Source organism: Artemia sp. Qi Xiang Cuo, chromosome 3 (assembly GCF_049724085.1).
Source record: "Artemia sp. Qi Xiang Cuo chromosome 3, ASM4972408v1, whole genome shotgun sequence".
Taxonomy (NCBI): Eukaryota; Metazoa; Arthropoda; class Branchiopoda; order Anostraca; family Artemiidae; genus Artemia; species Artemia sp. Qi Xiang Cuo.
In genome coordinates, this window is record NC_142796.1 from 73074449 (window position 1) to 73100193 (window position 25745).

At 37.0% G+C, this 25745-nt stretch overlaps 1 protein-coding gene across 1 annotated transcript in view; it reads left to right on the forward strand.

Moving 5' to 3' along the window:
* The window catches only part of LOC148954504 (uncharacterized), a 548520-nt gene that overhangs the window by 225759 nt on the left and 297016 nt on the right, over positions 1–25745 (forward strand). The window contains exon 4 of the mRNA XM_089086303.1: positions 23645–24381. Coding sequence (XP_088942429.1) covers positions 23645–24381 — 737 coding nt within the window. The remainder of the gene's footprint in view (positions 1–23644; positions 24382–25745) is intronic.

The window sequence follows — 25745 nt, forward strand, 5'->3', positions numbered from 1 at the left end:
GGGCAAGAGTTGCAAGTTATGCCCTGGGGGCATATAAGGTTTTTATAGATAGTGATGTTGTAAAAACTTCAAAAAGGTCACATTCAATTGGAAACTAGAAGGGCTTGTGCCCTTTTTAATAAACAAAAGTTATTAAAGGATAACTAACACCCCTCTCACACCCACCATTTTTCTAAGCACATCCAATCAAAATTTTGAGATAGCCATTTTTTTCGACGTTGTTAAAAAGTCCGGATTTTATATTTTTGAGGATAACAACCCCCCCCCCCCACAGCCGTCAGGGCAAGGGTTGTAAGTTATGCCCTGGGGGCATATAAAGTTTTTTTTTTTTTAGAAAGTGTTGTCGTAGAAAATTCAAAAAGGAACCATTCGATTGGTAACTGAAATGGCTAGTGCCCTTTTTAATAGTAGAAAGGGATTGGAGGGCAACTAATCCCCCTCTCATGCCCACCATTTCTCCGAACACATCCAATCAAAATTTTGAGATAACCATTTTGTTGAACGTAGTTAAAAGGTCCATAAATTATGTCTTTGAGGATGATAAACCCCTCACAGCCCTCAGGGCTAGGGTTGTAAGTTATGACCTGGGGCATATAAGGTTTATATTGAAAGCGTTGCCATAGAAACTTCAAAAAGGGCTCATTCGATTTGAAATTGAAAGAGATAGTGCCATTTTTAATACTTGGAAATGATTGAAGGGCAACTAACCCCCCTCTCACCCCCACCATTTCCCCAAACACAGTCAAGCAAAATTTTGAGATAGAAATTTTATTAAACATACTTGAAAGGTCCGATAATTTTGCTTTAGAGGATGATAACCCCCTGACAGCCCTCTGGGCAAAGGATTGTAGTCTCTTCCCGGAGGGCATATGAGGTTCATATAGAATGCGTTGTCGTTGGAACTTCAAAAAGGGTTCATTTAATCGAAAATTGAAAGGGCTAGTGCCTTTCTTAATAGTTTAAAGTGATTGGAGAGCAACTAACACACCTCTCACGCCCACCATTTCCCCAAATACATGGAATCAAAATTTTGAGATAGCCGTTTTGTTTAACGTAGTTGAAAGTTCTGGAAATTAGGTCTTTGAGGATGACAACCCCCCCTCACAGCCCTCAGGGCAAGGGTTGTTATTTATGCCCTGGGGGCATATAAGGTGTTTATAGACAGTGTTGTCATAGAAACCCAGAAAAGTCTCATTCGATTGGAAATTGAAAGGGCTAGTGCCCTTTTTAATAGTCGAAAGTGATTGGAAGGGTTTACATTTTTAAAGTAAGTAAAGATCGATGTGGGTGCAATGTATTATTATTTCTTTCTTTTTTTTGTTTAGACCAGGGAACCTCGTATCGAAGGAATTGTCGTAGGAACTTCGAAAATGGGGCTCATTCGATTGAAAATAGAAAGGACTAATGCCTTTTTTAGTAGTATAAAGTGATTAGAGGACAACTAGTCCCTCTCCCATGCCCACCCTCTCATTTGCCCATTATGCTTAAAAACTATATGTTGCCTTAAGATTAAATCCAATTGCACAGTGTTAATACTAATTCCCAATAAGGCATCTCAGAAGTATCCCAAGAACGACTGAGGGTATTATGTTCAAACTTTCGGGGCTACTTCTGCTCTTACAATTTAACCAAATAAAAATAGCGTAAGTGTATCCAAGCTATCAAAGAAAGCAAACCGATTTTTTTGCGAACGGTATAAAGTTTTCTATTTCCGGTCAACTAGAGGAGGTATGAAACTAAATTAAACACCACTATTTGTGTCAAGAAAGTCTTAAAAAAAAACGAAAAGATTTAAAGTATTAATTTTTTTCCCCTGAAACGACTATATCAATATAAAAAAAACAGAAATTAATGAAAAAAAACTTTTCACAACAAAATAAGTTTTTCAAAGAAGAGTAAAGAACTCCATTAAACCAAAAATGAGCAAAAATCAAATCAAATAATCTACCAAGCGTGAAAGTACCACAAATCAGCATCGATAAATAAATAAAACCCAAAACGAACAGACATTAAAAAAAAAAACCGAGTCAAACTCAAAACGAGCAGAAATTTACATGTGTAGGGCTTACAACCCCTATGCCTTCTCAAGACTAAAACATAATTTGCACTTTACTGAAAAAAATACAAATGAATGTGCATTGTCAGTTTAATGTACATATGCTCATATTTAGTAATCAAAATAATAATATTATTTGATTTATTAAAGTCATAAAAGTAAAAAAAATTAATGGAGTTCTTTGCTTTTCTTTGAAAACTTATTTTGTGGAAATTATTTTTTAATTAATCAAACAGTTCGTGTTTGATTAATGTTTGAACTGTAAGTAATGAGCGACCCGGCTCAATGGTAACCGAAACTCTAAAAAACGGAATTTTGGTACCAATAGATACATCAAAAGAATCAGATTTTAATTTTGTTTTCAAATATATAAGTTTCGTCAAGTTAAATCTTACTTATCAAAAGTTACGCGCCTGAGAAAATTAGGCTGATTTTCGAAAAAAGGGGGAAAGACCCCCTAAAAATATAGAACCTTAATGAAAATCACACTATCAGATTCAGCGTATCAGAGAACCCTACTGTAGAGGTTTCAAGCTCCTATCTGCAAAAATGTGGAATTTTCCATTTTTTGCCAGAAGAAAGTTATATGGGTTATATGGGAGGATCTTTTCATGAAGGAAGTTTTCATGGGGGAAGGGACATTGCTATGAAGGGGGTGCCGGATTTCCCATCATTATTTAAAAAAAAATCAGAAATTAAATATAAAAAAACAAGTTTTTCAACTGAAAGTAAGGAGCAACATCAAAATTTAAAAAGAACAAAAAAATATTAGCTATATGATTGGGTTCACCTTTTAGTCAATGCCTCGCTCTTTAAGCCAAAGATTTTTTAGTATTTTCATAAGATCTATTTATTCTAATTAACGGCCTTTGTGATTAAGAGGCTATTTTTAAAGAATTGGAACAAAATTCGAACTTTAGCTTAAAGAGCAAGGTATTGACTAGGGGACAAACCCCCTAATATACGTATTAAAAATATATGAATATAAAAGTTCGTTACGTAAGTTACGTATATTTATTACTAATTAAAACGTTCGTAAATAGAATTCAACAAGTTTCGAGAAAGCCATTTAACCAAATAAAAGTAAAATTAATATGCAAATTTTGTTTTAATTATTCATGCACGGTCAGCCAAAATCAAAACCTGCATTAATTATAAAACGTTCAAAAATTAAATGAAAAAAACAAGTTTTTTTTTTACTAAAAGTAAGGAACGATGTTAAAACTTAAAACGAACAGAAATTATTCCGTATATGAAAGGGGCTGTCCCTTCCTCAACGCCTCGCTCTTTACGCTAAAGTTTGACTTTCTAACGACTCAATTTTTTTAAACAATAAAATTTTGTTTTAATTGCAAATTTTTTTAATTAACTTTAAAGAAATTCACACCATCAGATTCAGCTTATCAAAGAACATTATTAAAGAAGCTTCAAAATACTATCTGCAAAAATGTGGAATTTTGCATTTTTAATTAAATTTAACGAAAATTATACCATCACATTCAGCTTATCAGAGAACCCTATTAAAGAAGTTTCACGCTCCTATCTGCAAAAAGTTGGAAATTTGCATTTTTTGCTCGGAGAAAGATCACGATGCGTGCCCTCTAAAAAAAAGAGGGCAACTAGGCCCCTTCCCACACTAATTTTTTTCTCATTATCACCCAATTAAAATTTTGAGATAGCCATTTTGTTCAGCATAGTTAAAAATCTAATAAATATGTCTTTTAGGATGACTTAATCCCCCACAGTTCCCAGGGGAAGGGCTGCAAGTTATGAAATTTGCCAGTTTGTTACATATTTCTATGTTTATTGGTAAATATAAATACATTTTCCGTAATTATTTTTTTCTGGTGGGGGGGGGGCTGGAGGAGCGGGTTACTCGGGAGAATCTTTCCGTGGAGGAGGTTTCTTTGGGGTAAGGGACATTTCTATGAAGGGTGCGCCGGATTTCCAAGCATTATTTAAAAAACGATCAGAAATTAAATTAAAAAAAACAAGTTTTTTCAACTGAAAGTAAGAAGCAACATGAGAACTTAAAACGAACAGAAATTATTACGTATATGAGGGGGTTCTCCCCCAAGTCAATACCTCGCTCTTTACTCCACAGTTTTTTTTTAGTGTTTTCAAAAGAGCTGTCTATTTTAATTAAACGGCCTTTGTGATTCAGGGGTTTGTGAATTAAATATTTTTTTTTACTTTTAACGTAAAGAAAGTGGTATTGACTAAGGGGAGAACCCTCTCATATACGTAATAACATATACGTAATAAAAAACAAAAACAAAAAAAAACAAGCGATAAGGCTCAATAGTAATCGAAACTTTTAAAAACGGAATTTTGATGTCAATATATGTATCAAAAGAATATGCTTATAATGCTGATTCTAAATATATAAATTTTATTAAGTTTAGTATTACTCATCAAAGGCTACGAGCCTGAGAAAATTTACCTGATTTTTTAAAGAGGGAGGAAGCATCCCCTACAAGTGAAAGAATTTTAATGAAAATCCCGCCGTCAGATTCAGCGTAACACAAAACCCTATTACATAGGTTTCAAGCTCATATCTACAAAAATCTGCAACTATATCTGCAACGTATTTTTTGCCAGAAGAAAAATATACGAATATAGAAGTTCGTTACGTAAGTTAATTTGTAAATTACGTCAGAACCAAATTTAGAGACAGCCATTTAGCAAAAGAAGAGTAAAAATTTTTACTCTTGTCAATCAAAACTCTTGTCAATGTCAATCTTGTCAATGTCAATACTCTTGTCAATGTCTATCAAAAAAATTCCTAAATACAAAATTTGACAATCTCTAGTTTTCGATAAAAAAAAAAAAAAAAAAAAAAGTTGAATACTCACTCTCTTTGAAAAACCGAACCAGACTATACCCATCAAACCAGACTAAACCTATCAAACCAGAATATACACACCAAACCAGAATATAACCAAAAAAACAGATTATACCCATCAAACCAGACTATACCCACCAAACCAGACTATACAAACCAAACCATACTATACCCAACAAAGCAGACTATACCCACCACACCAGACTATATCCTCCAGAAACCTGTCTGGTTGGCCTTGGTAAGTCAATAACCCAAATAGCACAGGACGGAACATAGTCTACCCAAAGTATAAGGCAATGTGAGGGAGTTCTGAATCTCTTTGAAAAGGTGTAGAGGCGTACGCAAATAACATAGAGATTCCTATATGGCTGTTAGAATTCCATAGGTACTTACTACTTCAGTTTAAAAAACTTGTTTTATTTTTGTTTAATTTATAGAAAGAACGCAGATATGAGCAATAATGTTTATATGAGCTATCAAAAATCTATCTCAGAGGTTCTGGTAGCCCGCTAGCCCCATCCCTCAAGAAACGGCATAAAAAGTGCCCTTTTTTGTGCCATATAATACTTGCAGACGGCGGAATTTATATAAGCCACGTACATATGAGAAATACCTTTTGAATGAGCTCTTAAGAATCTCCCTATGATGTTCTAGTAACCTGCTAGTTCAGGAAAAAAGAAGAAAAAAAGACCGTTTTAACATTTTGCTTAACTTTTAGTTACTATGCGCTGTGGTTTGCTCTTTACTAGGTTGCAGCTAATGCTTCAACCATGATAAAGAGTTCATTGCAAATTCTCCCCAAAACCTAGTTAACATTGAAATCTGTGAAATCTAATAGATGGTAGAATTTTTTTAAAACCTAGCAGATATAAGCCATAGCTTTTAATTGAGCCATTAAACATCTATCTACGATGGTGTGGTAACCTGCTAATGTTTCAGTAGCTTACTGATGAGCAGACGGCTTATGAAACTTGCTAAGGGGACCTGGAGGGGGAGTTTTCGGGAGGGGTTCTTTTAAGTCTCCAGTTAAAGGTTCTGGAACATAACCATTGCAATAGTACCCTGCTGACTTGCTGATGGTAGAATTTATATGAAGGACGTAGATATAAGCAATATCTTTTATATTAGTCATAGAAAATCTGTGTACGATGTTCTAGTAGCTTGCTAGTGCCATTCTTGAGAAATGGCACAAAAAGTGCCATTCTTGTGCCATATGGCACTTTCAGATGGTGGAATTTATAAAAAGCACGTATATATGAGAACTAGATTCTGAATAAGCCATTGAGTATCTCTTTATGATGTTCTGGTAGCCCACTAGGCCTGTTGAAAAAAAAGAAGAAAAAAAAAAACGGGAGACAGATGCAAAAAAGGGATTTTCCATGTGGTTCAAGGTGGGGGACTGTAATTCCCTGCATGAGGTTTTCGACGATGCTGATTCCAATGGTTTCAAGCTTTTTTTCGAAATCACCATAAATTTATTTTCGCAAAAACTTTTACTTTTAAGACGAACCGAAATAATAGTTACCATTCCTGAATCAGTGTCAGATGGCAATTGTTCTTCACTAGGCATTTTTTTTCAAAACGCGTTTTTTAACCTTTGGTTGCAATGGGCTATAGTTCGCTCTTTACTAGGTTGCAGCTACCGCTGCAACCATGATAAGCCTAGAGATTAGAAAACTTTGCACTAACGAATACCCGGAATGTTAAGGCTCATATTCCCCCGAGATTGCAATTCGGGCTATAAAGGAAATTCATTTGTCAAGTTTCGAATCATTATGATTCATTCCAGCAACGATAAAGCAAATGGGCTTTTAAGGGAGACAAGAAACGTTAACTTTTGGAGGGTTTCATTTCTTTTTTCTAACTTTATTAACTTTGACTGGGTTTGGAAACTTTCTACTTTTGGATGTCTTACGCCTCTTAGATCTGTTTCGCTTCGAAAGTCGAAAATTGTTATTGCAGTCACTCTTTCACAATCCCGCATTCACAGATGTTCTATGATCCTAATTTATCCTTCCTATAAAATCTCTTTTCCGTCATCTTATTGAAATTCGAAATACAGAAAATCCAGACAGTTTCTATTGACAGTCATCTATTGATAAATATCAAAAACAGAAATTGAACTTCTTCGTATGTCAAGAGCAAACTCTCTGATATCTACCTTTGTCCATAAATTGAATCAATATATACTTGTTTCCCTTTTCATCTCGTAAAAAGGAAGAATATTTTGCTCTTTCTTTTTTTTGTCATAATTAGATGAAAATCAATACCGAGGATGCGTCTAACCATTTGATGTTTCTATTACAGGATAAAAGATTTCAAATCTTTTAGCCGTTTGGACTTACCTAAGGTTCCTCTAAGTCTTTATATGCTTAAGACAAGTTCAAGGATCAAAATGCATTTTCAAGAATTATTATTTTCCCTCAATTTTAAGAAAAAGGGTTGTAAAAATTTATCTATGTGTTTATTCTGCTATTTTTCCTAAGTTAAATGTGGGAACTAGAGTTAAAAATATTTTTACAAACTTGACAAGAACCTGAAAACTCCACAACTCAATTTTCGTTTCGGAATGAAATTCAAACGCTTACTAACATTTTAAAGTGTTAAGAAATATAAAGCAAATATTTTATGCTGTTAATTAGTTCACATAAGGCCCGTTCTTTTGCATTAAGATCTTACGTCTAAGATCTCACATCTTTCTGCAAAGATTTCTGTTCTCTTAACTCATTTTTGTTCTAAGATCTTACAGCTCACGGATGTTAGCAAAAAGTGTGAAAGACGCCATCTTTCTGACATATAGAACAATGATGGGGGAACTTTGATGATATACTCATAATTGTTCTTAGACCGCTTATCAGAGCAGAATGATGAAAAACGTTTGCAAAAGAACGCTATAAGATGTAAGATCTTAGTGTTAAGATTTCACCTTTAAACGTTCTTTGTCAAAAGATGTAAGATCTTAGCATAAAGATGAGTAAAAGAATGGCCCTATAGTCATATTCGGTTTCTGTTTAGTGCGATATTTACCGATATCCTCGTGATCGGTGATACTAAAAGCCTCATACCTTATTTTTACGTACACTGCCAGTTAGCTGTCATGGAGAACCTGCCGATTTTTCCTGTGATTTGTCGTTGAAGTGTTGTCTTCGTATTGATGCTTGAGAGAGACGTGGAGGCTTTGGAAACCATTTTAGAAGATACACATGAGGTTTATTTTCTACAAATCCTTGTGATTGCCATTGTGGTGCTGTGGTCAAGGCCTTGCTCTTATCCACCCTTAAAACAAGCTCCTGAGAATAGCAATATTCATGAAGTATAAAACTTTAGTCACGTCAATTTTCGTACATTGATTAGTTGATGGATAGCGAAATAATTGATGAATGGATGTATCAGAAACTAAGTGAAATTTAGAATGAATCTTAGAGAACTTTTTGTTTTGTCAACGACGGAAGAAGCAGCAGCAATGGGTCGATCTGGGCATTTATATTTTGGCCATAAGTTCTGCAATATTTGAGCCATGATAATGCAGTAAAAACAATTTTCGTCTTGATTTTTTGGCTTTATCCCTTTACGTTTTCTGATGTGGAGACTCAAAAAAAAAAAAAAAAAAAAAAAAAAAAACTTACCTTCAATAGACCAAAGGGGCATTAGCCTTTTTTACTGTTTTTGGAAATTTCTGGTCTTTCTAAGTTCGACTTGATTGTTCATTGTTATCCCTGATCATTTTGGGTTTCATTTAGTCAACGATAGTAATTTCTCTTCGCTTTAAGTTTGATCTATTATATTAATATATTTCTGCCCGTTTTAACTTTAATGTGGCTCTTTGCTCTTCATTGAACTTTTTTTGAAAAAGCTTTTCAGCTAATATATGTTCTTTTTTATTGACATTACTTGTTTTATTGCTTTTATTGGTTACAAAGAATACTTGTAAAGCTTTTCTGTTTTTTTCTATATTGTAGTTAAGATTTTGGCTTGCTATTTAGATATTTGACAATTTAACAGGAAGTTTTGATAATAGTTTTGCTGCAGAATTTTGGATGTAAATGGATGGGGAATGTAATTCAAGTTGATTGAGAATCTGAATAATGTTTGGTCTTCTATATAGGGGATTAAAGCAATCCTGACCCCTATACCATTACAACCTCGAACATTGAATTCCATTTGAATTTCTCATTGAATTCTAATTAGTTTCAGCTGCTTGTTTGTTTAAATAAATGTATCTTAAGCACACTTAATAAAAATACTTCTTTTTGTTGTATTTAAAAATAAAAGGAAAGGTGGATGTCAAGAATCAATGCAACTACTTCCTTGGCTCAGAAATTTTGATTGAATTTTCATCTGTTAGGGTAATACAAAAGAGCATTTTGCATTTTTGCACTAAGTTGAAAAGCATGATGCGCTAAGAATCAATATAAACCCATTTTTCTTCAAAAGAATTATAGTAGCCTACATGATAAACCCCGCTTAATCCCCCAAGGCAAAATTTCAAATCTACTTGACACCCCCCTTCCCAATTCAATATACCCCAAAGTTTCAACGTGGTTCCTTAAGCTGTTAGGGTCCGTTTCCAAGATATTATAGGCATGGGATTTTTCTAACATGGACGGTAAAGCTACGGTTGGTGCTTCGGCACTCGGGTGGGACCTTTATGAATCTAAAGCTGAAGCACCATCTTGCTAATTTTGGTACCCAAAGAAATTTAAGCTGTCTAAAATTGGGAGTGCTAGTTGCTAGTTTCTGTGCTGAGAAAAATCAATAAAGTGATGTAGATAACAGGATATTACAAAATATGAATACCGATGGGATAACTGCTTGTTTGACGATTAAAACGTTTAACGCATAAAAACCGTTTTGCTAGGAGAACATTAGTCATTAATGTGAATGTAAAAAAGGAGACCAAATGTTCGTAGATGCGTGAGATTATGAGAATGAAACATATATGTCTTTTTCACAATATCCGTTTTTGCTCTAAAGAAGGACACCTGTAGGAAAAACTCTCAGAGGCCTCACCCCTCAAAACAATCTCACCATTCATGAAGCTGGGGGCCTGGATTTAAAAGATATATTTAGCAGAAAGAATCTACAAAGATACCATCCTGGATTTAGAAAAATGTATTTTTTGTGTCTTAATTTTTTTTTTAAATCATACAAATTTCTTTCCCTCCTACTCATATTCATGTCAATTGGTGCCACTGCTCGGACCCAAGTTGAAAAATGTCCGATCCCAAATCAAAGAGTACCAGAATTTCGAAGCTGCTATGCTGATTTTAGATGCCTTTTGGTTCCGGAATCAGCAAGCTAATGCCCCGATTTAAGATGCCGACTCTGGTACTAAAGACCCGATTTAGTGAGAACTTAACATAGATGTGTGTATTGTCTTTTGATTTGCCTTTACCCTTTTTTCCAAGGCGTAATTAAACGTCCACTTACCCCCCCACCCAATATTTCCTATCAGATTCATTTTAGTACCCTTGACTGTTCCCGAGGGTGGCCGGCGTTTACCCCCACCCCCACCCCCGCGGAAAATACCCCCCCCCATAAAATACTCCCCCCAAGGAACATACCCCCTCGCGAAAAATACCCCCCCCCCCAGAAAAGACCCCCGAAAAATATCCCCCCCCGCGGAAGTTACGCCCCCAGAAAATACCCCCCCCCGTGGAAAATAAGGCTTTCTGAGAATTTTATTTGAGTTTTTTTTTTTTTATTTCCGTAGGGGGAAGGAATTTTTGTACTTGTGTATTATGTGCCACTCACTCAAGTTTACGCTGTGTAAAATTCGAGAACACATCATCTTTTTTGTTAGTTTCTTCGTTACTTTAGAAATTAATTTGCGTTATAGATTTGCACATTAGGGGGGAGGGAGCTTAGCGAGTCTGCATAAAAAATGTGTTTGGTACAATTATTCTGCAGATTAGATAGATAGACAAATAAGTGTATTTTAAAACCAAATATACGGCCATGAACACAGTTCAAAAACATAAATGAATATAGTGAATGGGAGGGAGGGTGTTTAACCCTCCGAAAAGTGCCCCCCCCCCACGGAAAGTAACCCCTACGGAAAATACCCCCTTCTTGGAAAATACCCTCGCAAAAAATACCCTCCCCCTTGTGGAAAATTAGGTTTTTAAATTTGAAACTTTTATTTCAGTTTTTTTTTTGAACGGGAAAAAGAGGAATTTACACACCAAAAGTATCTTAAAAACTTAGAAAAAAAAATCATTTGTGCTGAAAAGACTTCCATATGAACTTTTGCAATTTTTGGTAGTAGTGGGTGCCAAATTAAAAAAAAAAAATTGAAGAAGCAAAAAAAATTGAGGCAAACAATCATCAACATTAAGCTAAAACATATGGCACCAAAAAGTTTAAGAAGGTTTGGCTTTCCTTTGAAAGGATAGTTGGCTTTGGGAACCAGCACACTCTAAATTGTTTAAGTTTTTACGAACAAAAGCGTTGTCAAATTCTACGAGTTTATTTTTCTTATCTTCCAAGTGTAAAACTACCACAAATCACCATTAACAAACAAATGAAACCCAAAACGAACAGAAATTACAATACATCAAAAACTCAAAACGAGCAAAAAGTAAAAGGAGTATGGCTGATAACATCCATGTCTTCTTCAGACCAGAAAATAATTTGCACTTTACTTTATAAAAACCGTGCATTGTCAGTTTGATATACATATTCTAAATAGTCTTAATACTTCTTTATTTGTTGAAGTAAAAAAAAGTGAAAACATTTAAAATGTATTTTGTTTTCAGTAAAGCGCAAATTACTTTCTGGTCTTGAGGTGTGGGGGTTGTCAGCCCTACTCATGCTAATTGTTGTGATTTTGAGTTTGAATAGGCTATTTATTGTTGTTTCTGTTCGTTTTGGGTTCAATTCATTTATTTATGGTGACTAATTAAAAAAACTTTTTCTACAAAATAAGTTTTCAAAAGAAAATTAAAGAACTCAATTAAACAGTAAATGAGCAAAATAAAGTCAAAAAATTTACCAAGCGTGAAACTACCACAAATCAGCGTCAATAAAAATGAAACCCAAAACGAACAGAAATTGCAATAAATAACTGAGTCAAACTCAAAACGAGCAGAAATTAACATAAGTTGGGCTCAAAACCCCAATGCCATCCCAAGGCCAGAACAAAATCTGAATTTTACTGAAAAAAATATAAATGTTTTTACTTTTATAGCTTATGAAATCAAATAATATTAACATTTTGATTACTAAATGTTATTATATGTATATTAAATTGACGATGCACATTCATTTGTATTTTTTTCAGTAAAGTGCAAATTTTTTTCTGGCGTTGGGAAGGCATAGGGGTTTTGAGCCCAACTTATGTTAATTTCTGCTCGTTTTGAGTTTGACTTGATTATTTATTGTAATTTCTGTTCGTTTTGGGTTTCATTTATTTATCGATGCTGATTTGGGGTAGTTTCACGCTTGGTATATTGTTTGATTGTTGATTTTTTGTTTAATGGTGTTCTTTACTTTTCTTTGAAAAACTTATTTTGTGGAAAACAGTTTTTTTTAATTAATTTCTGTTCGTTTTATATTGACATAGTTTTTTTCAGGGAAAAAGAAAATAATGCTTTAAATATCTTTTTTTTTAAGACTTTATAGTTTGGCCTAATATTCGTATGCTGGAGAAAAATTTTCAGCAATTTTTAATAGCATACACCCTTTAGAAAATCTGGACACAAATAATTTAGTTTAATATAATTTAGTTCAAATTATATTTAGTTTAAAATTATATAAATTATATAAAATAATTTAGTGTAAATAAAAGTGTTTAATTTAGTTTCATACCTCCTCTTGTTTACCTGAAATGGAAAACTTGATACCACTCACAAAAAAATCTGTTTACTTGCTTTGATAGCTTGGATACACTTACACTATTTTGATTTGGTTAAATTTTAAGATCAGAAGTAGCCCCAAAAGTCTGAACATAATACCCTCAGTCGTTCTTGGGATACTGCTCAGATGCTTTATTGGGAATTAGCATTAACGTAGTGCATTTTGATTTAATTTTAAGGCAACATTTAGTTTTTAAACATAATGGGCAAATGGGAGGGTGGGCGTGGGAGGGTGGGAGTGGGAGGGGTAGTAGCGATTCTCCAATGACTTTCAACTATTAAAAATGGCACTAGCCCTTTCAATTTCCAATCAAATGAGCCATTTTGAAGTTTCTACGACATTAATTTCAATAAGAATTGTATATGCCCCCAGGTTATACTTACAACCCTTGCCCTGAGGGCTTTGGGGGGTGTCATTCTCAAAGACCTAATTTCCAGAACCTTCTACTACGTTGAACATAATGGCTATCTGAAAATTTTGATTGGATGTGTTTGGAGGAATGGTGGACTTTAGAGGGGGGTTACATACCCTCCAATCACTTTCATCTATTAAAAAGGGCACTAGCCCTCTCGATTTCCAATTGAATGAGGCCCTTTTGAAGTTTTACGACAACTATCAAAACCTTATATGCCCCCAGGGCATAACTTACAACCTTTGCCCTTGGGGCTCTGGGGGTTTGTCTTCCTTAAATACATAATTTCCAGAACTTTCGAGTACGTTAGTAGAGAGGGGTCAGAAGGCGCGATCCCTCACCCCTGCTGCCACCTATAACTTTTTTTTACATAATTCATGGATGATTATGTGTGTCGGTCAATTTATTTGATGTTTTTTATGGATTTTGTCAGTGAGAATTTGAAAAACAGGAATTTTGTCACATTTTTGTATGTTTTTATGGACTTTGTCAGTGAGAATTTGAAAAAACTGGATGTTTTATGGTTTTTGTCAGTGAGAATTTGAAAAACAGGAATTTTGTCACATTTCTGGATGGTTTTATGGTTTTTGTCAGTGAGAATGAAAAAACAGGAACTTTCTCACTTTCATGGATGTCAACAGCAATTTATGTATGTTTCATGGTTTTTGTCAGTGAGAATGGAAAAACAGTATTTTTCTCACTTTGCTGTCAGTCATTAATCAAATTGTTTCCGGGCAAAGTTTAGTAATGTCTGACAGGTACTGCTCCAGGAATAGATCCAAGTCATTAATGTCTTTGCCTCGGGAACAGTTCTACTGGTCGAACTCCAAAGGATATTAATAACCAAAGGCCATGGAAACAATTAGGCAAGAAACATCTTAGCGATGAATTGTTTTAGCGCGCGAGAAGGTTTCCTATTTATTTGAAATGCGTTAGCACAGAGATGCCAATAACAAAGGAACACGCTGAATTTGCGTTTAGGGATTATTTGGGCGAAACCGTTTTAGACAGGTTATGGAACTATTTCGGCGAAACAGATAGAGACATTTTGAAAGAAGATTTTTGAAGAGATTTTAGAAGAGAATTTGAGGGTGAAACTCTGTGGTCGTTATAATACACAAGTTCCATTTGAACAGTGTTGTGAGGTCCTCTACCCCAACCCCAAAGGGGTCCGCTCCCCCCCCCCACCCCCGAAGGAAGCCCCCGGTACTCAAAGGTCCCCCAAGCTCCCATAGAGCCCCAGCCCCCCAAACGCCCTCCTCAGACCCTCAAAGGCCCTCCTCTGGTCCTCAAAGAGCCCCCGGACCCCCAAAGGGCACCCGGACCACAAAGGCCCTCCCCCGGTCCTCAAAGGTCCCCCAAGCTCCCAAAGAGCCACCGGCGCCCCCCAAAGACCCACCCAGACCCCCAAAGGCCACCCCCTCCAAAGGCCCATCGAGCTCCCAAAGGACCAACGGGGTCCCAAAGGCCCTACACCGGTCCCCAAATGTCCCCCAAGCTCCCAAAGAGCCACCGGCCCCCCCAAAGGCCCACCCAGACCCCCAAAGGCCATCCCCGGGCTCCCCAAAGGCCCATCGAGCTCCCCAAGGACCAACGGGGTCCCAAAGGCCCTACCCCGGTCCCCCCAGGTGCCCCACGGGCGCCACGGGCCCCCGGGCCCCCAAGGGCCCCCCCCCGGCCCCCAAAGGTCCAACCGGCTCCCAAAGGACCAATCGGTCCTCAAGTGTCCCCCAGACTCCCAAAGGCCCCCCCCTGTGCCCCAAAGGCCCACCCCCCGTCCCCAAAGGTCCCCCGGACCAGAGAAGCGCCGCCGGGATGCACTTCGGGCCAGGAAAGAGCCGCCGAATGTGCCACCGGGATGTGCTGTGGGTCAGGGAAGTACTACGGGGGATGCGCCGCAAGGAGGCACTGCCGGAAAGTACTATAGGATGTACCGCGGGGATGTACCGCAAAAAAAAGTAAACTAAACAGTAGAAATTTCAAACTGTGATGTCCAACCCACAATCCTCAGACCCCCCCCGGCCATCCCCTGTTCCTCCCAGGTCCCTCGGGCTCCCAAAGGGGCAACCGGCCCACCACGGTGCCCCCCCCCCCCCGCCCTGGGCCCCCCCCCGAGTCCTCGCTCCATTTTTTTTTTAATACTTTTTTATGTATTTTTATTTTTATTAATACTTTTTTAGGGCCTGGGGGACATTTGGGGACCGGTGTAGGGCCTTTGGGACCCCGTTGGTCCTTTGGGAGCTCGATGGGCCTTTGGGGGGCCCGGGGATGGCCTTTGGGGGTCTGGGTGGGTCTTTGGGGGCACCGGTGGCTCTTTGGGAGCTTGGGGGACATTTGGGGACCGGTGTAGGGCCTTTGGGACCCCGTTGGTCCTTTGGGAGCTCGATGGGCCTTTGGGGGGGGGGTGGCCTTTGGGGGTCTGGGTGGGTCTTCGGGGGGCGCCGGTGGCCCTTTGGGAGCTTGGGGGACCTTTGAGGACCGGGGGGAGGGCCTTTGTGGTCCGGGTGCCCTTTGGGGGTCCGGGGGGCTCTTTGAGGACCAGAGGAGGGCCTTTGAGGGTCTGAGGAGGGCGTTTGGGGGCTGGGGCTCTATGGGAGCTTGGGGGACCTTTGAGTACCGGGGGCTTCCTTCGGGGTTGAGGTGGGGGATCGGACCCCTTTGGGGTTGGGGTAGAGGACCTCACAACACTGTTCAAATGGAACTTGTGTATTATAACGACCACAGAGTTTCACCCTCAAATTCTCTTCTCAAATCTCTTCAAAAATCTTCTTTCAAAATGTCTCTATCTGTTTCGCCGAAATAGTTCCATAACCTGTCTAAAACGGTTTCGCCCAAATAATCCCTAAACGCAAATTCAGCGTGTTCCTTTTTTATTGGCATCTCTGTGCTAACGCATTTCAAATAAATAGGAAACCTTCTCGCGCACTAAAACAATTCATCGCTAAGATGTTTCTTGCCTAATTGTTTCCATGGCCTTTGGTTATTAATATCCTTTGGAGTTCGACCAGTAGAACTGTTCCCGAGGCAAAGACATTAATGACTTGGATCTATTCCTGGAGCAGTACCTGTCAGACATTGCTAAACTTTGCCCGGAAACAATTTGATTAATGACTGACAGCAAAGTGAGAAAAATACTGTCTTTCCATTCTCACTGACAAAAACCATGAAACATACATAAATTGCTGTTGACATCCATGAAAGTGAGAAAGTTCCTGTTTTTTCATTCTCACTGACAAAAACCATAAAACCATCCATAAATGTGACAAAATTCCTGTTTTTCAAATTCTCACTGACAAAAACCATAAAACATCCAGTTTTTTTCAAATTCTCTCTGACAAAGTCCATAAAACCATACAAAAATGTGACAAAATTCCTGTTTTTCAAATTCTCACTGACAAAATCCATAAAAAACATCAAATAAATCGACCGACACACATAATCATCCATGAATTATGTAAAAAAAGTTATAGGTGGCAGCAGGGGTGAGGGATCGCGCCTTCTGACCCCTCTCTACTTACGTTGAACAAAATGGCTTTCTCTAAGCTTTGATTGAATGTTTTTGGGGAAATGGTGGGCGTGAGAGGGGCGTTATTTACTCTCCACTCACTTTCGACTATTAAAATGGGCAATTTGAATTTCCAATCAAATGAGCCCTTTTTGAAATTTCTGCAATAAATTTCTATATAAACTTTATATGGCCCCAGGACTTAACTTACAACCCTTGCACTGAGGGCTCTGAGGGGGTTATCATCCTAAAAGACATAATTTCAAGAACTTTCAACTACGTTGAACAAAATGGATATCTCAAAATTTGATTGGATGTGTTTGGGAAAATGGTGGGCGGGAGAGGGGCGTTAGTCGCTCTCCAATCTCTTTCAACTATTAAAAAAGGCACTAGCCCTTTCAATTTCTAATTGAATGAGCCCTTTTGATGTTTCTACGACAAAGCTTTCAATAAAAACCCTATATACCCCCAGGGTATAACTTACAACCCTTGCCATGAAGGCTGTGGGGGGGGAGGGTTTGTCATTCGTGAGAGGGGCGTTAGTCGCTCTCCAATCTCTTTCAACTATTAAAAAAGGCACTAGCCCTTTCAATTTCTAACTGAATGAGCCCTTTAGATGTTTCTACGACAACGCTTTCTATAAGAACCTTAGATGCCCCCAGGGCATAACTTACAACCCTTTCCCTGAGGGCTGTGAGGTGGAGTGGTTGTCATCCTTAAAGACCTAATTTCCAAAACTTTCAACTACGTTGAACAAAATGGCCATCTAAAAATTTTTATTGGAAGGGTTTGGGGAAAAGGTGGGCGTGAGGGGGGGGGGTCGATTACTCTCCACTCACTTTTGACTATTAAAAAGAGCAATTTCAATTTCCAAAAAAATTAGCCCGTTTTGAAATTTTTACAACAACTTTCTATATAAACATTATATGCCCCCAGAGCATAACTTACAACCCTTGCACTGAGGGCTCTTAGGGGGTCATCATCCTAAAAGACCTAATTTCCAGAACTTTCGACTACGTTGAACAAAATGGATATCTCGGAATTTTGATTGGATGTGTTTGGGGAAATTTTGGGTGTTGAGGGGGGGGGTTAGTTGCCCTTCTATCACTTTCGACTATTAAAAGGGCATTAGCCCTTTTAATTTTCAATTGAATGAGCCCTTTTTGATGTTTTTACAACATCGCTTTCTATAAAAACCTTTCATGCTCCCAGGGCATAACTTACAACCCTTGCCCTGAGGGATGTGGGGGGAGGATGGGTTGTCATCCTTAAAGACCTAATTTCCAAAACTTTGAACTACGTTGAATATAATGGCTATCTAAAAATTTTGATTGGATATGTTTGGGGAAAAAATGGGCGTGAGAAGGGGGTTAGTTGCCCTCAAATCACTCTCGACTATTAAAAAGGGCACTAGCCCTTTGAATTTTCAATCGAATGAGCCCTTTTTCAATTTTATACGACAAAGATTTCAATAAAACCTTATATGCCCCCAGGGCATACCTTATAACCCCTGCCCTGAAGACTGTGGGGGGAGTGTCCTGCTGAAAGGTATTATTTCCTGAACTTTAAACAACGTGGAACAAAATGGCTATCTAAAAATTTTTATTGGATACGTTTGGGAAAATGGTGGGCATGAAAGGGGTGTTAGTTGGCTTCCAATCACTTCTGATTATTAAAAAGGGCACTAGCCCTTTCCATTTCCAATCGAATGATCCCTTTTTGAAGTTTCTACGACAACGCTTTCTGTAAAAACCTTATATGCCACATGGCATAACTTACAACCCTTGCCCTGAGCACTGTGGGGGAGTGTCCTCCTCAAAAACATAATTTCTATCTTGAAATCAACAACGCTGAACAAATTGGCTATCTAAAAATTTTGATTGGATGTGTTTGGGGAAAAGGTGGGCGTGAGAGGGGGGTTAGTTGCCCTCAAATCACTTTCGACTATTAAAAAGTGCACTAGACCTTCGAATTTCCAATCGAATAAGCCCTTTGTCAAGTTTCTACGGCAAAGATTTCAATAAAAACTTATATGCTCCCATGGCATAATTTGTAACCGTTGCCCTGAAGACTCTGGGGGAGTGTCCTGCTAAAATGTGTAATTCCCTGAATTTAAAACTGCGTGGAACAAAATGGCTATCTCTAAATTTTGATTGGATGTGTTTGGGGAAATGGTGGGCGTGGAAGGGGTGTTAGCTGCCTTCCAATTACTTTCGACTATTAAAAAGGGCACTAGTCATTTCAATTTCTAATCGAATGAGCCCTTTTTGAAGTTTCTATGACAACGCTCTCTATAAAAACCTTATATGCCCCCAGGGTCTAACTTACAACCCTTGCCCTGAGGGCTGTGAGGGGTTTGTCATCCTCAAAGACCTAATTTACAGAACTTAAAACTACGTTGAATAAAATGGCTATCTCAAAATTTTGATTGGATGTGTTTGGGGGAATGATGGGGGTGGCGGTGGGGGCTAGTTGCCCTCCCATCGCTTTCGACTATTAAAAAGGGCACAAGCCCTTTCATTTTTCAATCGTATGAGCCTTTTTTGAAGCTTGTATGACAACGCGTTCCACATAAACCTTATATGCCCCCAGTGCATAGCTTACAACCCTTGCCCTGAGGGCTCTGGGGGAATTTCCTCCTCCAAAACATAATTTCTTTCTGGAAATCAACTACGCTCAACAAAATGGCTATTTCCAAATTTTGATTGGATGTGTTATGGGAAATGCTGGGCGTGGAAGGGGTGTTAGTTGCTTTACAATCACTTTCGACTATTAAAAAGGGCACAAGCCACTCCAATTTCCAATTGAATGAGCCCTTTTTGAAGTTTCTACGACAACTTCTTCGATACGAAGTGCCCAGCTCTAAAGAAAAAAAAAATAATCAATGCTACATTGTGCCAACATCGTTCTTATATGCCCTCAGGGCATAACTTAAAACCCTTGCCCCGAGGGTTGTAGGAGAGTGTCCTCTTCAAAAACCTATTTTCTATCTGGAAATCAACTATGCTGAACAGAATGGCTATAAAAAATTTTTGATTGGATGTGTTTGGGGGAATGATGAATGTGGGGGGGGGGGGCTAGTTTCCGTTCAATCACTTTTGACTATTAAAAAGTGCACTAGCCACCCCAATGTCCAATCGAATGAGTTCTTTTTGAAGTTTCTACGACAACTCCTTCGATACGAAGTGCCCGGGTATGAAGAAAGAAAAAAAAAATACATTGTACCCACATCGTTCTTTACTTAGGCAGCGCGATTGCGCTGCCTAAGTATGATTTGTGGTAGTTTTACGCTTTGAAAATTATTTGAATTTATTTCTACTCATTTTTGGCTTAACGAGGCCATGGGTACCGGCAAGTTGGGCAGGGGGGGGGCATGGCCCCCTCCTGGTAATTTGGGACTATACAGTAATTATAAGAAAACCAAAGGAAAAAAAGCAGAATAGGGAAAACCATGAAAAAAATGTTTGTTGCCCCATTTTTGGCTGCCTACCAATAGATTTTGACCCATAATAGGGAAAAATATAAGTTCTAATTTGTGACTGAGTGACCCCTAACAAGTTTTCCACAAAAAAATTTTCTATATGGTTTGTTTGGAGCAAAAAAAAAAAAAAAATTCTTCATAGTAATGAAAGGTAAGTAAATAACGATCCTTGTCAATAACGAAAGTATAAAAGCCTAACTATTGATATCATTCAGTCAGAGAATAATCTTTTTATGGTGATCTTAAATATTTATTTATTTATTAGTAATTAGTGCAGTTATTAGAAGACAAGAAAGTTCGCATAATTATAGAAAACACAAGGAAAACAACTTAATAAGTGGTAATTTTGGTAAAAGTAGGCCGTCAACTTTTGATTGCATTCCAAGAGTACCCATGTGCTGATGTATGAAGCCACTATAATCAGAAATGCTTCCACTCGACAGAATGCTAAAAGTTTCAGTATTTTCCCCCTGAACGGATACGTTTTTTGTGTTTTGTCAAATTTTTTTTTGTTTCTAGGAGTGATTTTATTTATCTGTTTTTCATTTTGAAAAAAATTTAATTTTTTACAGTTATGAAGTTTAAAGGTATTAAATATACTGGCTTTTGGGATTCAAAATTAAATTAAAAAAATTGAATTAAAAAAAAATTATTTGGTTTTCTTAATCTTTGTTTTGATGTTTTACTTAGAACGAACTACTTTGATAATGTGTTGCTTTTTATAAACACTGAGCCTAAAGGCATTAAATATTTTGGTGTTTGATAACCAAGATCAGAACTGACGATATTTTAAAAGAAATATCCGTCGAACGCTTCGGCATTGCCAAACAGAACTTAATGCTGGGAGTTTGTACCTTGGTTTTTGTAAGTAGGCTATTGCTTTCTTCATTTTTTGTAACTACTTACTTTTTTTCATTTTAGAATAATTTTGCTTTAGTCAACATAGGTTTTCCATTGCCTTTAGAAGATTGTGTGTCTATAATCTTTATTAAATAAAGAAAATAAACAAGTTTCTTCAACTGAAAGTAAGGAGCAACATTAAAACTTAAAACGAAAAGAAATTATTACATATATGAAGGCGGTTGCCCCCCTCCCCAACAACTCGCTCTTCGAGCTACAGTTTTTTGGCACTTTAAAAAAGTTACTTATTGTTTTAATTAAACAAGCGTTGGGTTTGGGAATCATTTTTGAAGAATTGTGATAAAATTTGAACTTTAGCACTAAGAGTGAGATGCTGAAGAGAGGGCAACCCCCCTCATTTGCGTAATGATCTATATTCACCTTAAGTTTTAATGTTACTCCTTACTTATTGGGAGAGAGCTCATTCAAGCGTGAATTTAAAGCTTTTTTTTAAGTGACCATACAGATTGGGCCAGGGGAAAGTTTTGTTTTCTTGCTATTTTCCGGGAGGGTATTTTCCGCGGGGGGTGTTTTCTGGGGGGGGGGGTATTTTCCACGGGGGGGATGGTATTCTTCGGGAGGGTATTTTCCGTGGGGGGGGGGTATTTTACACGGGGGTATTTTCCGGGGGGTATTTTCCGGGGGGGTATTCGCTGGAGGGGTAAACGCCTAGAACCGTTCCCAAGATGCTGTATGTATGCACCATTATGACAACCTGGGAGCACATAGCGTCTTTTCATCGATCCGTTCGCTTAACTGAGCATGACTCATAAGTCCGATAGGAGTTTGAAGTTCAAAAATGCTATTTATGTATGGATTGGAGAGAAAAACGGTTAGCCCTTTCAGTTTCTCCCAAAACTAAACTAAATTTCCCTTCCTCAACTCTCCACTTGTCCTTCTACAATAGTGCCTGAAAGTTTTAACTCCATCCCCAAGCCATTCCCAAGTTATTGCAGACATACTATTTAAAGACTTGAATATACATACTGTTTTTGATTAAGCCCCCCCCCCCTCATTCAAAATTCACTTAACCCTCAAATATTTCCTTAAATTTCAAATTGATCCCCCTAAGCCATTTCAAAGATAATTTGAAAAATCAGATACACATTACGTCTTTTGATTTACTCAGGTACTCGTGTTGTTTCCAGAGTACATTGTTCGGAAATACCGAAAATGTTGGCCTAGCTCACTCCAATTACAACTAATTAGTGGGCTTGCTAACTAGTTAATACACACACCCCCACAATCCCAACAAATAGATTTAGTTGGTTCAAAGAATCATCTTCGAAAGTTTGTGCGAATCGGATACCCATGATCAAACCTGCTTCCCTTTTCCGTAATAAATTCTATGTGTAAGCCAAGGTCAACTTACACAATTTTCGAACCTTATCCCAGGGGATTTTTGGGTGTTACCATCAATGAAAACACCTATGTTGAATCTTCTAACTATCAAAAAATTCAGATGAGATATTTTTGGGGTCTTGGGGGGGGGGGGGTAGGTAGGAAAAATATCAAGGAAATGTGGATGTTACCCCCCCCCCCCCTATTCTTTTCAATCTTAAACAGGGCATTAAAACTTTGAATCTCCGATTTCAATAAAATATTTTCGTTCTGGGTATAGTGCAGATGTTCTAACATGGTTTCATTTACACATATACTAAAGATTTAGCTTAATACCATCAGTCATTCCTGATATATTAAAGATATGTCATTTTTACAACCTGGATTCGCATACTGGCTTTTAATTTAGTTCATTACCTCCCTCAAGATTCCCTGAGAGTTTCAACTTAGTACATTTAGCCGTTCCCGAGGTATTGCATATACAATAATTTGACAGCTTGGATGCACACGGTATCTCATAATTTAGTTCAATGTGCCCATCAGCATTCCCTGAAAGTTTCAATTTAATACCCTTAACCGTTCCCTAGATATTACAGTTGAGCAATTTTGATGATCCAAATGCACATAGGGCTTTTTTTATTTAGTTGAATATTCCCCGGAAGCTTCAATTTAATGGCAACAGCCTTTAAGGGCACCCAAGATCAAGCTTGCCCCTCTTTTCGATTATAAAACATAAGTGTAAACAATGGGCAACTTATGTGATTTATGACAGCCTTTGTTCTAGAAGTTGTGGAAGTCATATATGGCCCTTCTCCTGGATGTTTATTATTGGAGCTTTTGACTATTGCAAACAATATAGAGATCTCAAAAGTTTGATCAGATGTATTTGGACTTTAAGGGGGGTGGGTGGCAAAAATGGTATAAGAGGAAAGTTTGTTTCCGTCCAATCCCTTTTGACTCTTGCAAAGAGCACTAGAACTTCCAATCTCCAATCAAATAAGTCTCCTCCAAAGTAACTGAAAAAACATCAACCGCAACTAGAGACTATAAATAAATAGAAACAACTTTCAGATTTAAACTAGAAGACGCAATTTACTAATTAAAATGACGAAACTATCAGGGAGAAGAAAATGAAATTTAACCATCTAAATGCAATACAAAATAGGATATTAAATATTATTCTAACGAGTAATGATAATTTGCTGACAAGATATCAGCTAGTTTTATCTTGTATTTCTTACTTTCAGGATACCTTCGACAACGAAGACGAGGGAGACAATACTCAAAATATCTCAGCCCAACAGAGAAGGCGAAAGAGACGAAAAAAACATCCTTGGACCGTGATAAATCCCGATGGAAACTTTTATTTCTATTGGCTAGGAGTAATCAGCTCATTTGTTTTGTATTATCTATGGGCCTTAATAGTTCGTCAAGCGTTTCCAGAGCTACAAGACAGATGTCAAATAACATGGTTTGTTCTCGACACTATCGGAGACATAGTTTATATTTTAGACCTGTTGTTACAATTTCGTACTGGTTACTTAGAACAGGGTCTCATCGTAGAAGACACAAAAAAATTGGCCGTCCATTATATGAAATCACAAGCGTTCCTATTAGATGTTTTCAGTATAATTCCTTTACATTTAGTGCCAATAGAAAAGATGTCAATATTAAGATTTCCAAAAATGGTGAAAGTTTATCGCTTATACAGCTACTATTACATTGTTGAGTCACGAACTGTGTACCCTAACATTTGGCGAGTTTTGAATTTAGTGCACATTTTACTTTTACTTGCTCATTGGTTTGGTTGTTTCTATTACTTGATATCAGAGGCTGAAGGATTTCGTGGAGAATGGGCTTATCCATTTCATCATGAAGATGACGCTTATCGTACACTGTTGAGGAAGTATTTAGGATCTGTCTATTGGTCTACTTTGACACTAACTACAATTGGAGATCTTCCTACCCCGTATTCAAATGCACAGTATGTTTTGTTCTTTTGCTTCTTTTGTACACAAAGACTAGAGGTATGATGTTTCTATTTGTAATTCCAAGTGTAATGCCTATTTTAACAAAAATAAATTAAAAAAAATATCCGAAAAATAAGTTTTTCAAAGAAAAGTACAGACCATTTTAAACTTAAGCTCAGCAGATACAAATACCTTATAATATTCAAACTCAAAACGACCAGAAATTACTATTAAAGAATAAATGAAACCCAAAATGAACAGAAATTAAATAAACTGTCATAGCAAAAACATACAACAAGTAGTAATATAAATGAATAGATAGATCTTAAAGCGAATAATGCTTAGATTGAATATGAAAATCAAGCTTAAAACGAAAAAAAATATTTTCCTATTGAAGTATAAATGAAACTTAAAACGAACAGAAATTAAATAAACAATCAATGCAAACAAACACACAATAGATATTAATGTAAATTAATAAATAAATCTTACGAGTGAAACTTAAATTGAATATGCAAATCAAGCTTGAAACGAAAAAAAATCACTACAAACAAGAGTTTGGGTATGACCTCCTTCTCTCACTGTAAAAGTCTAAAACCTATTTCGTCATTGGCGCTTTACTGAAAATCAATTTTTTGATAAATATGTTCTTTTGTACTTGATATTGAAAATATATATTGAAATTATAGTAAAAGTTTGAACTGATAAGCTTTCAGCAACTAATATAATTATACATCAAATATTCATTTTAATTTATTAACTCTTTCTAAAGTTGTTCAAGACAAATATAGTGTCACTACAAACAAGAGTTTGTATACTGCCTCCTTTCTTAACTGTAAATAAAAACCAAAAGCCTACTGCATCTTTGGCGCTTAACTGAAAACAAATTATATTACAAATATTTTCTTTTCCAATTCTTACAGCATCGATAATTAAAGTAAAATTAGAGTGATATAAATTCTTGAACTTATGGATCATTTAACAATTAATATAAATTATACATCGTATATACAATTTGATGCTACTTATAATGTTCAAGACTGTTCAAGACGCATGTAATTTTCAGTAAAGCGCCAATGACGCAGTACGTTTTAGACTGTTAAAGTGAGAGAAGAAGGTCATACCCAAACTCTTGCTTGTGGTGATTTTTATTCGTTTCAAGCTTGATTTGGATATTAAATTTAAGTTTCACTCGTAATAAGATTTATTTATTAATTTATATTAATATCTATTGTATGTTTGTTTGCATTGATTGTTTATTAAATTTCTGTTTGTTTTGGGTTTCATTTATTCTTTAATAGCAATTTCTAGTCGTTTTGAGTTTGAATTTTAAAAGGTATTTGCATCTGCTGAGCTTAAGTTTAAAATGGCCTTTACT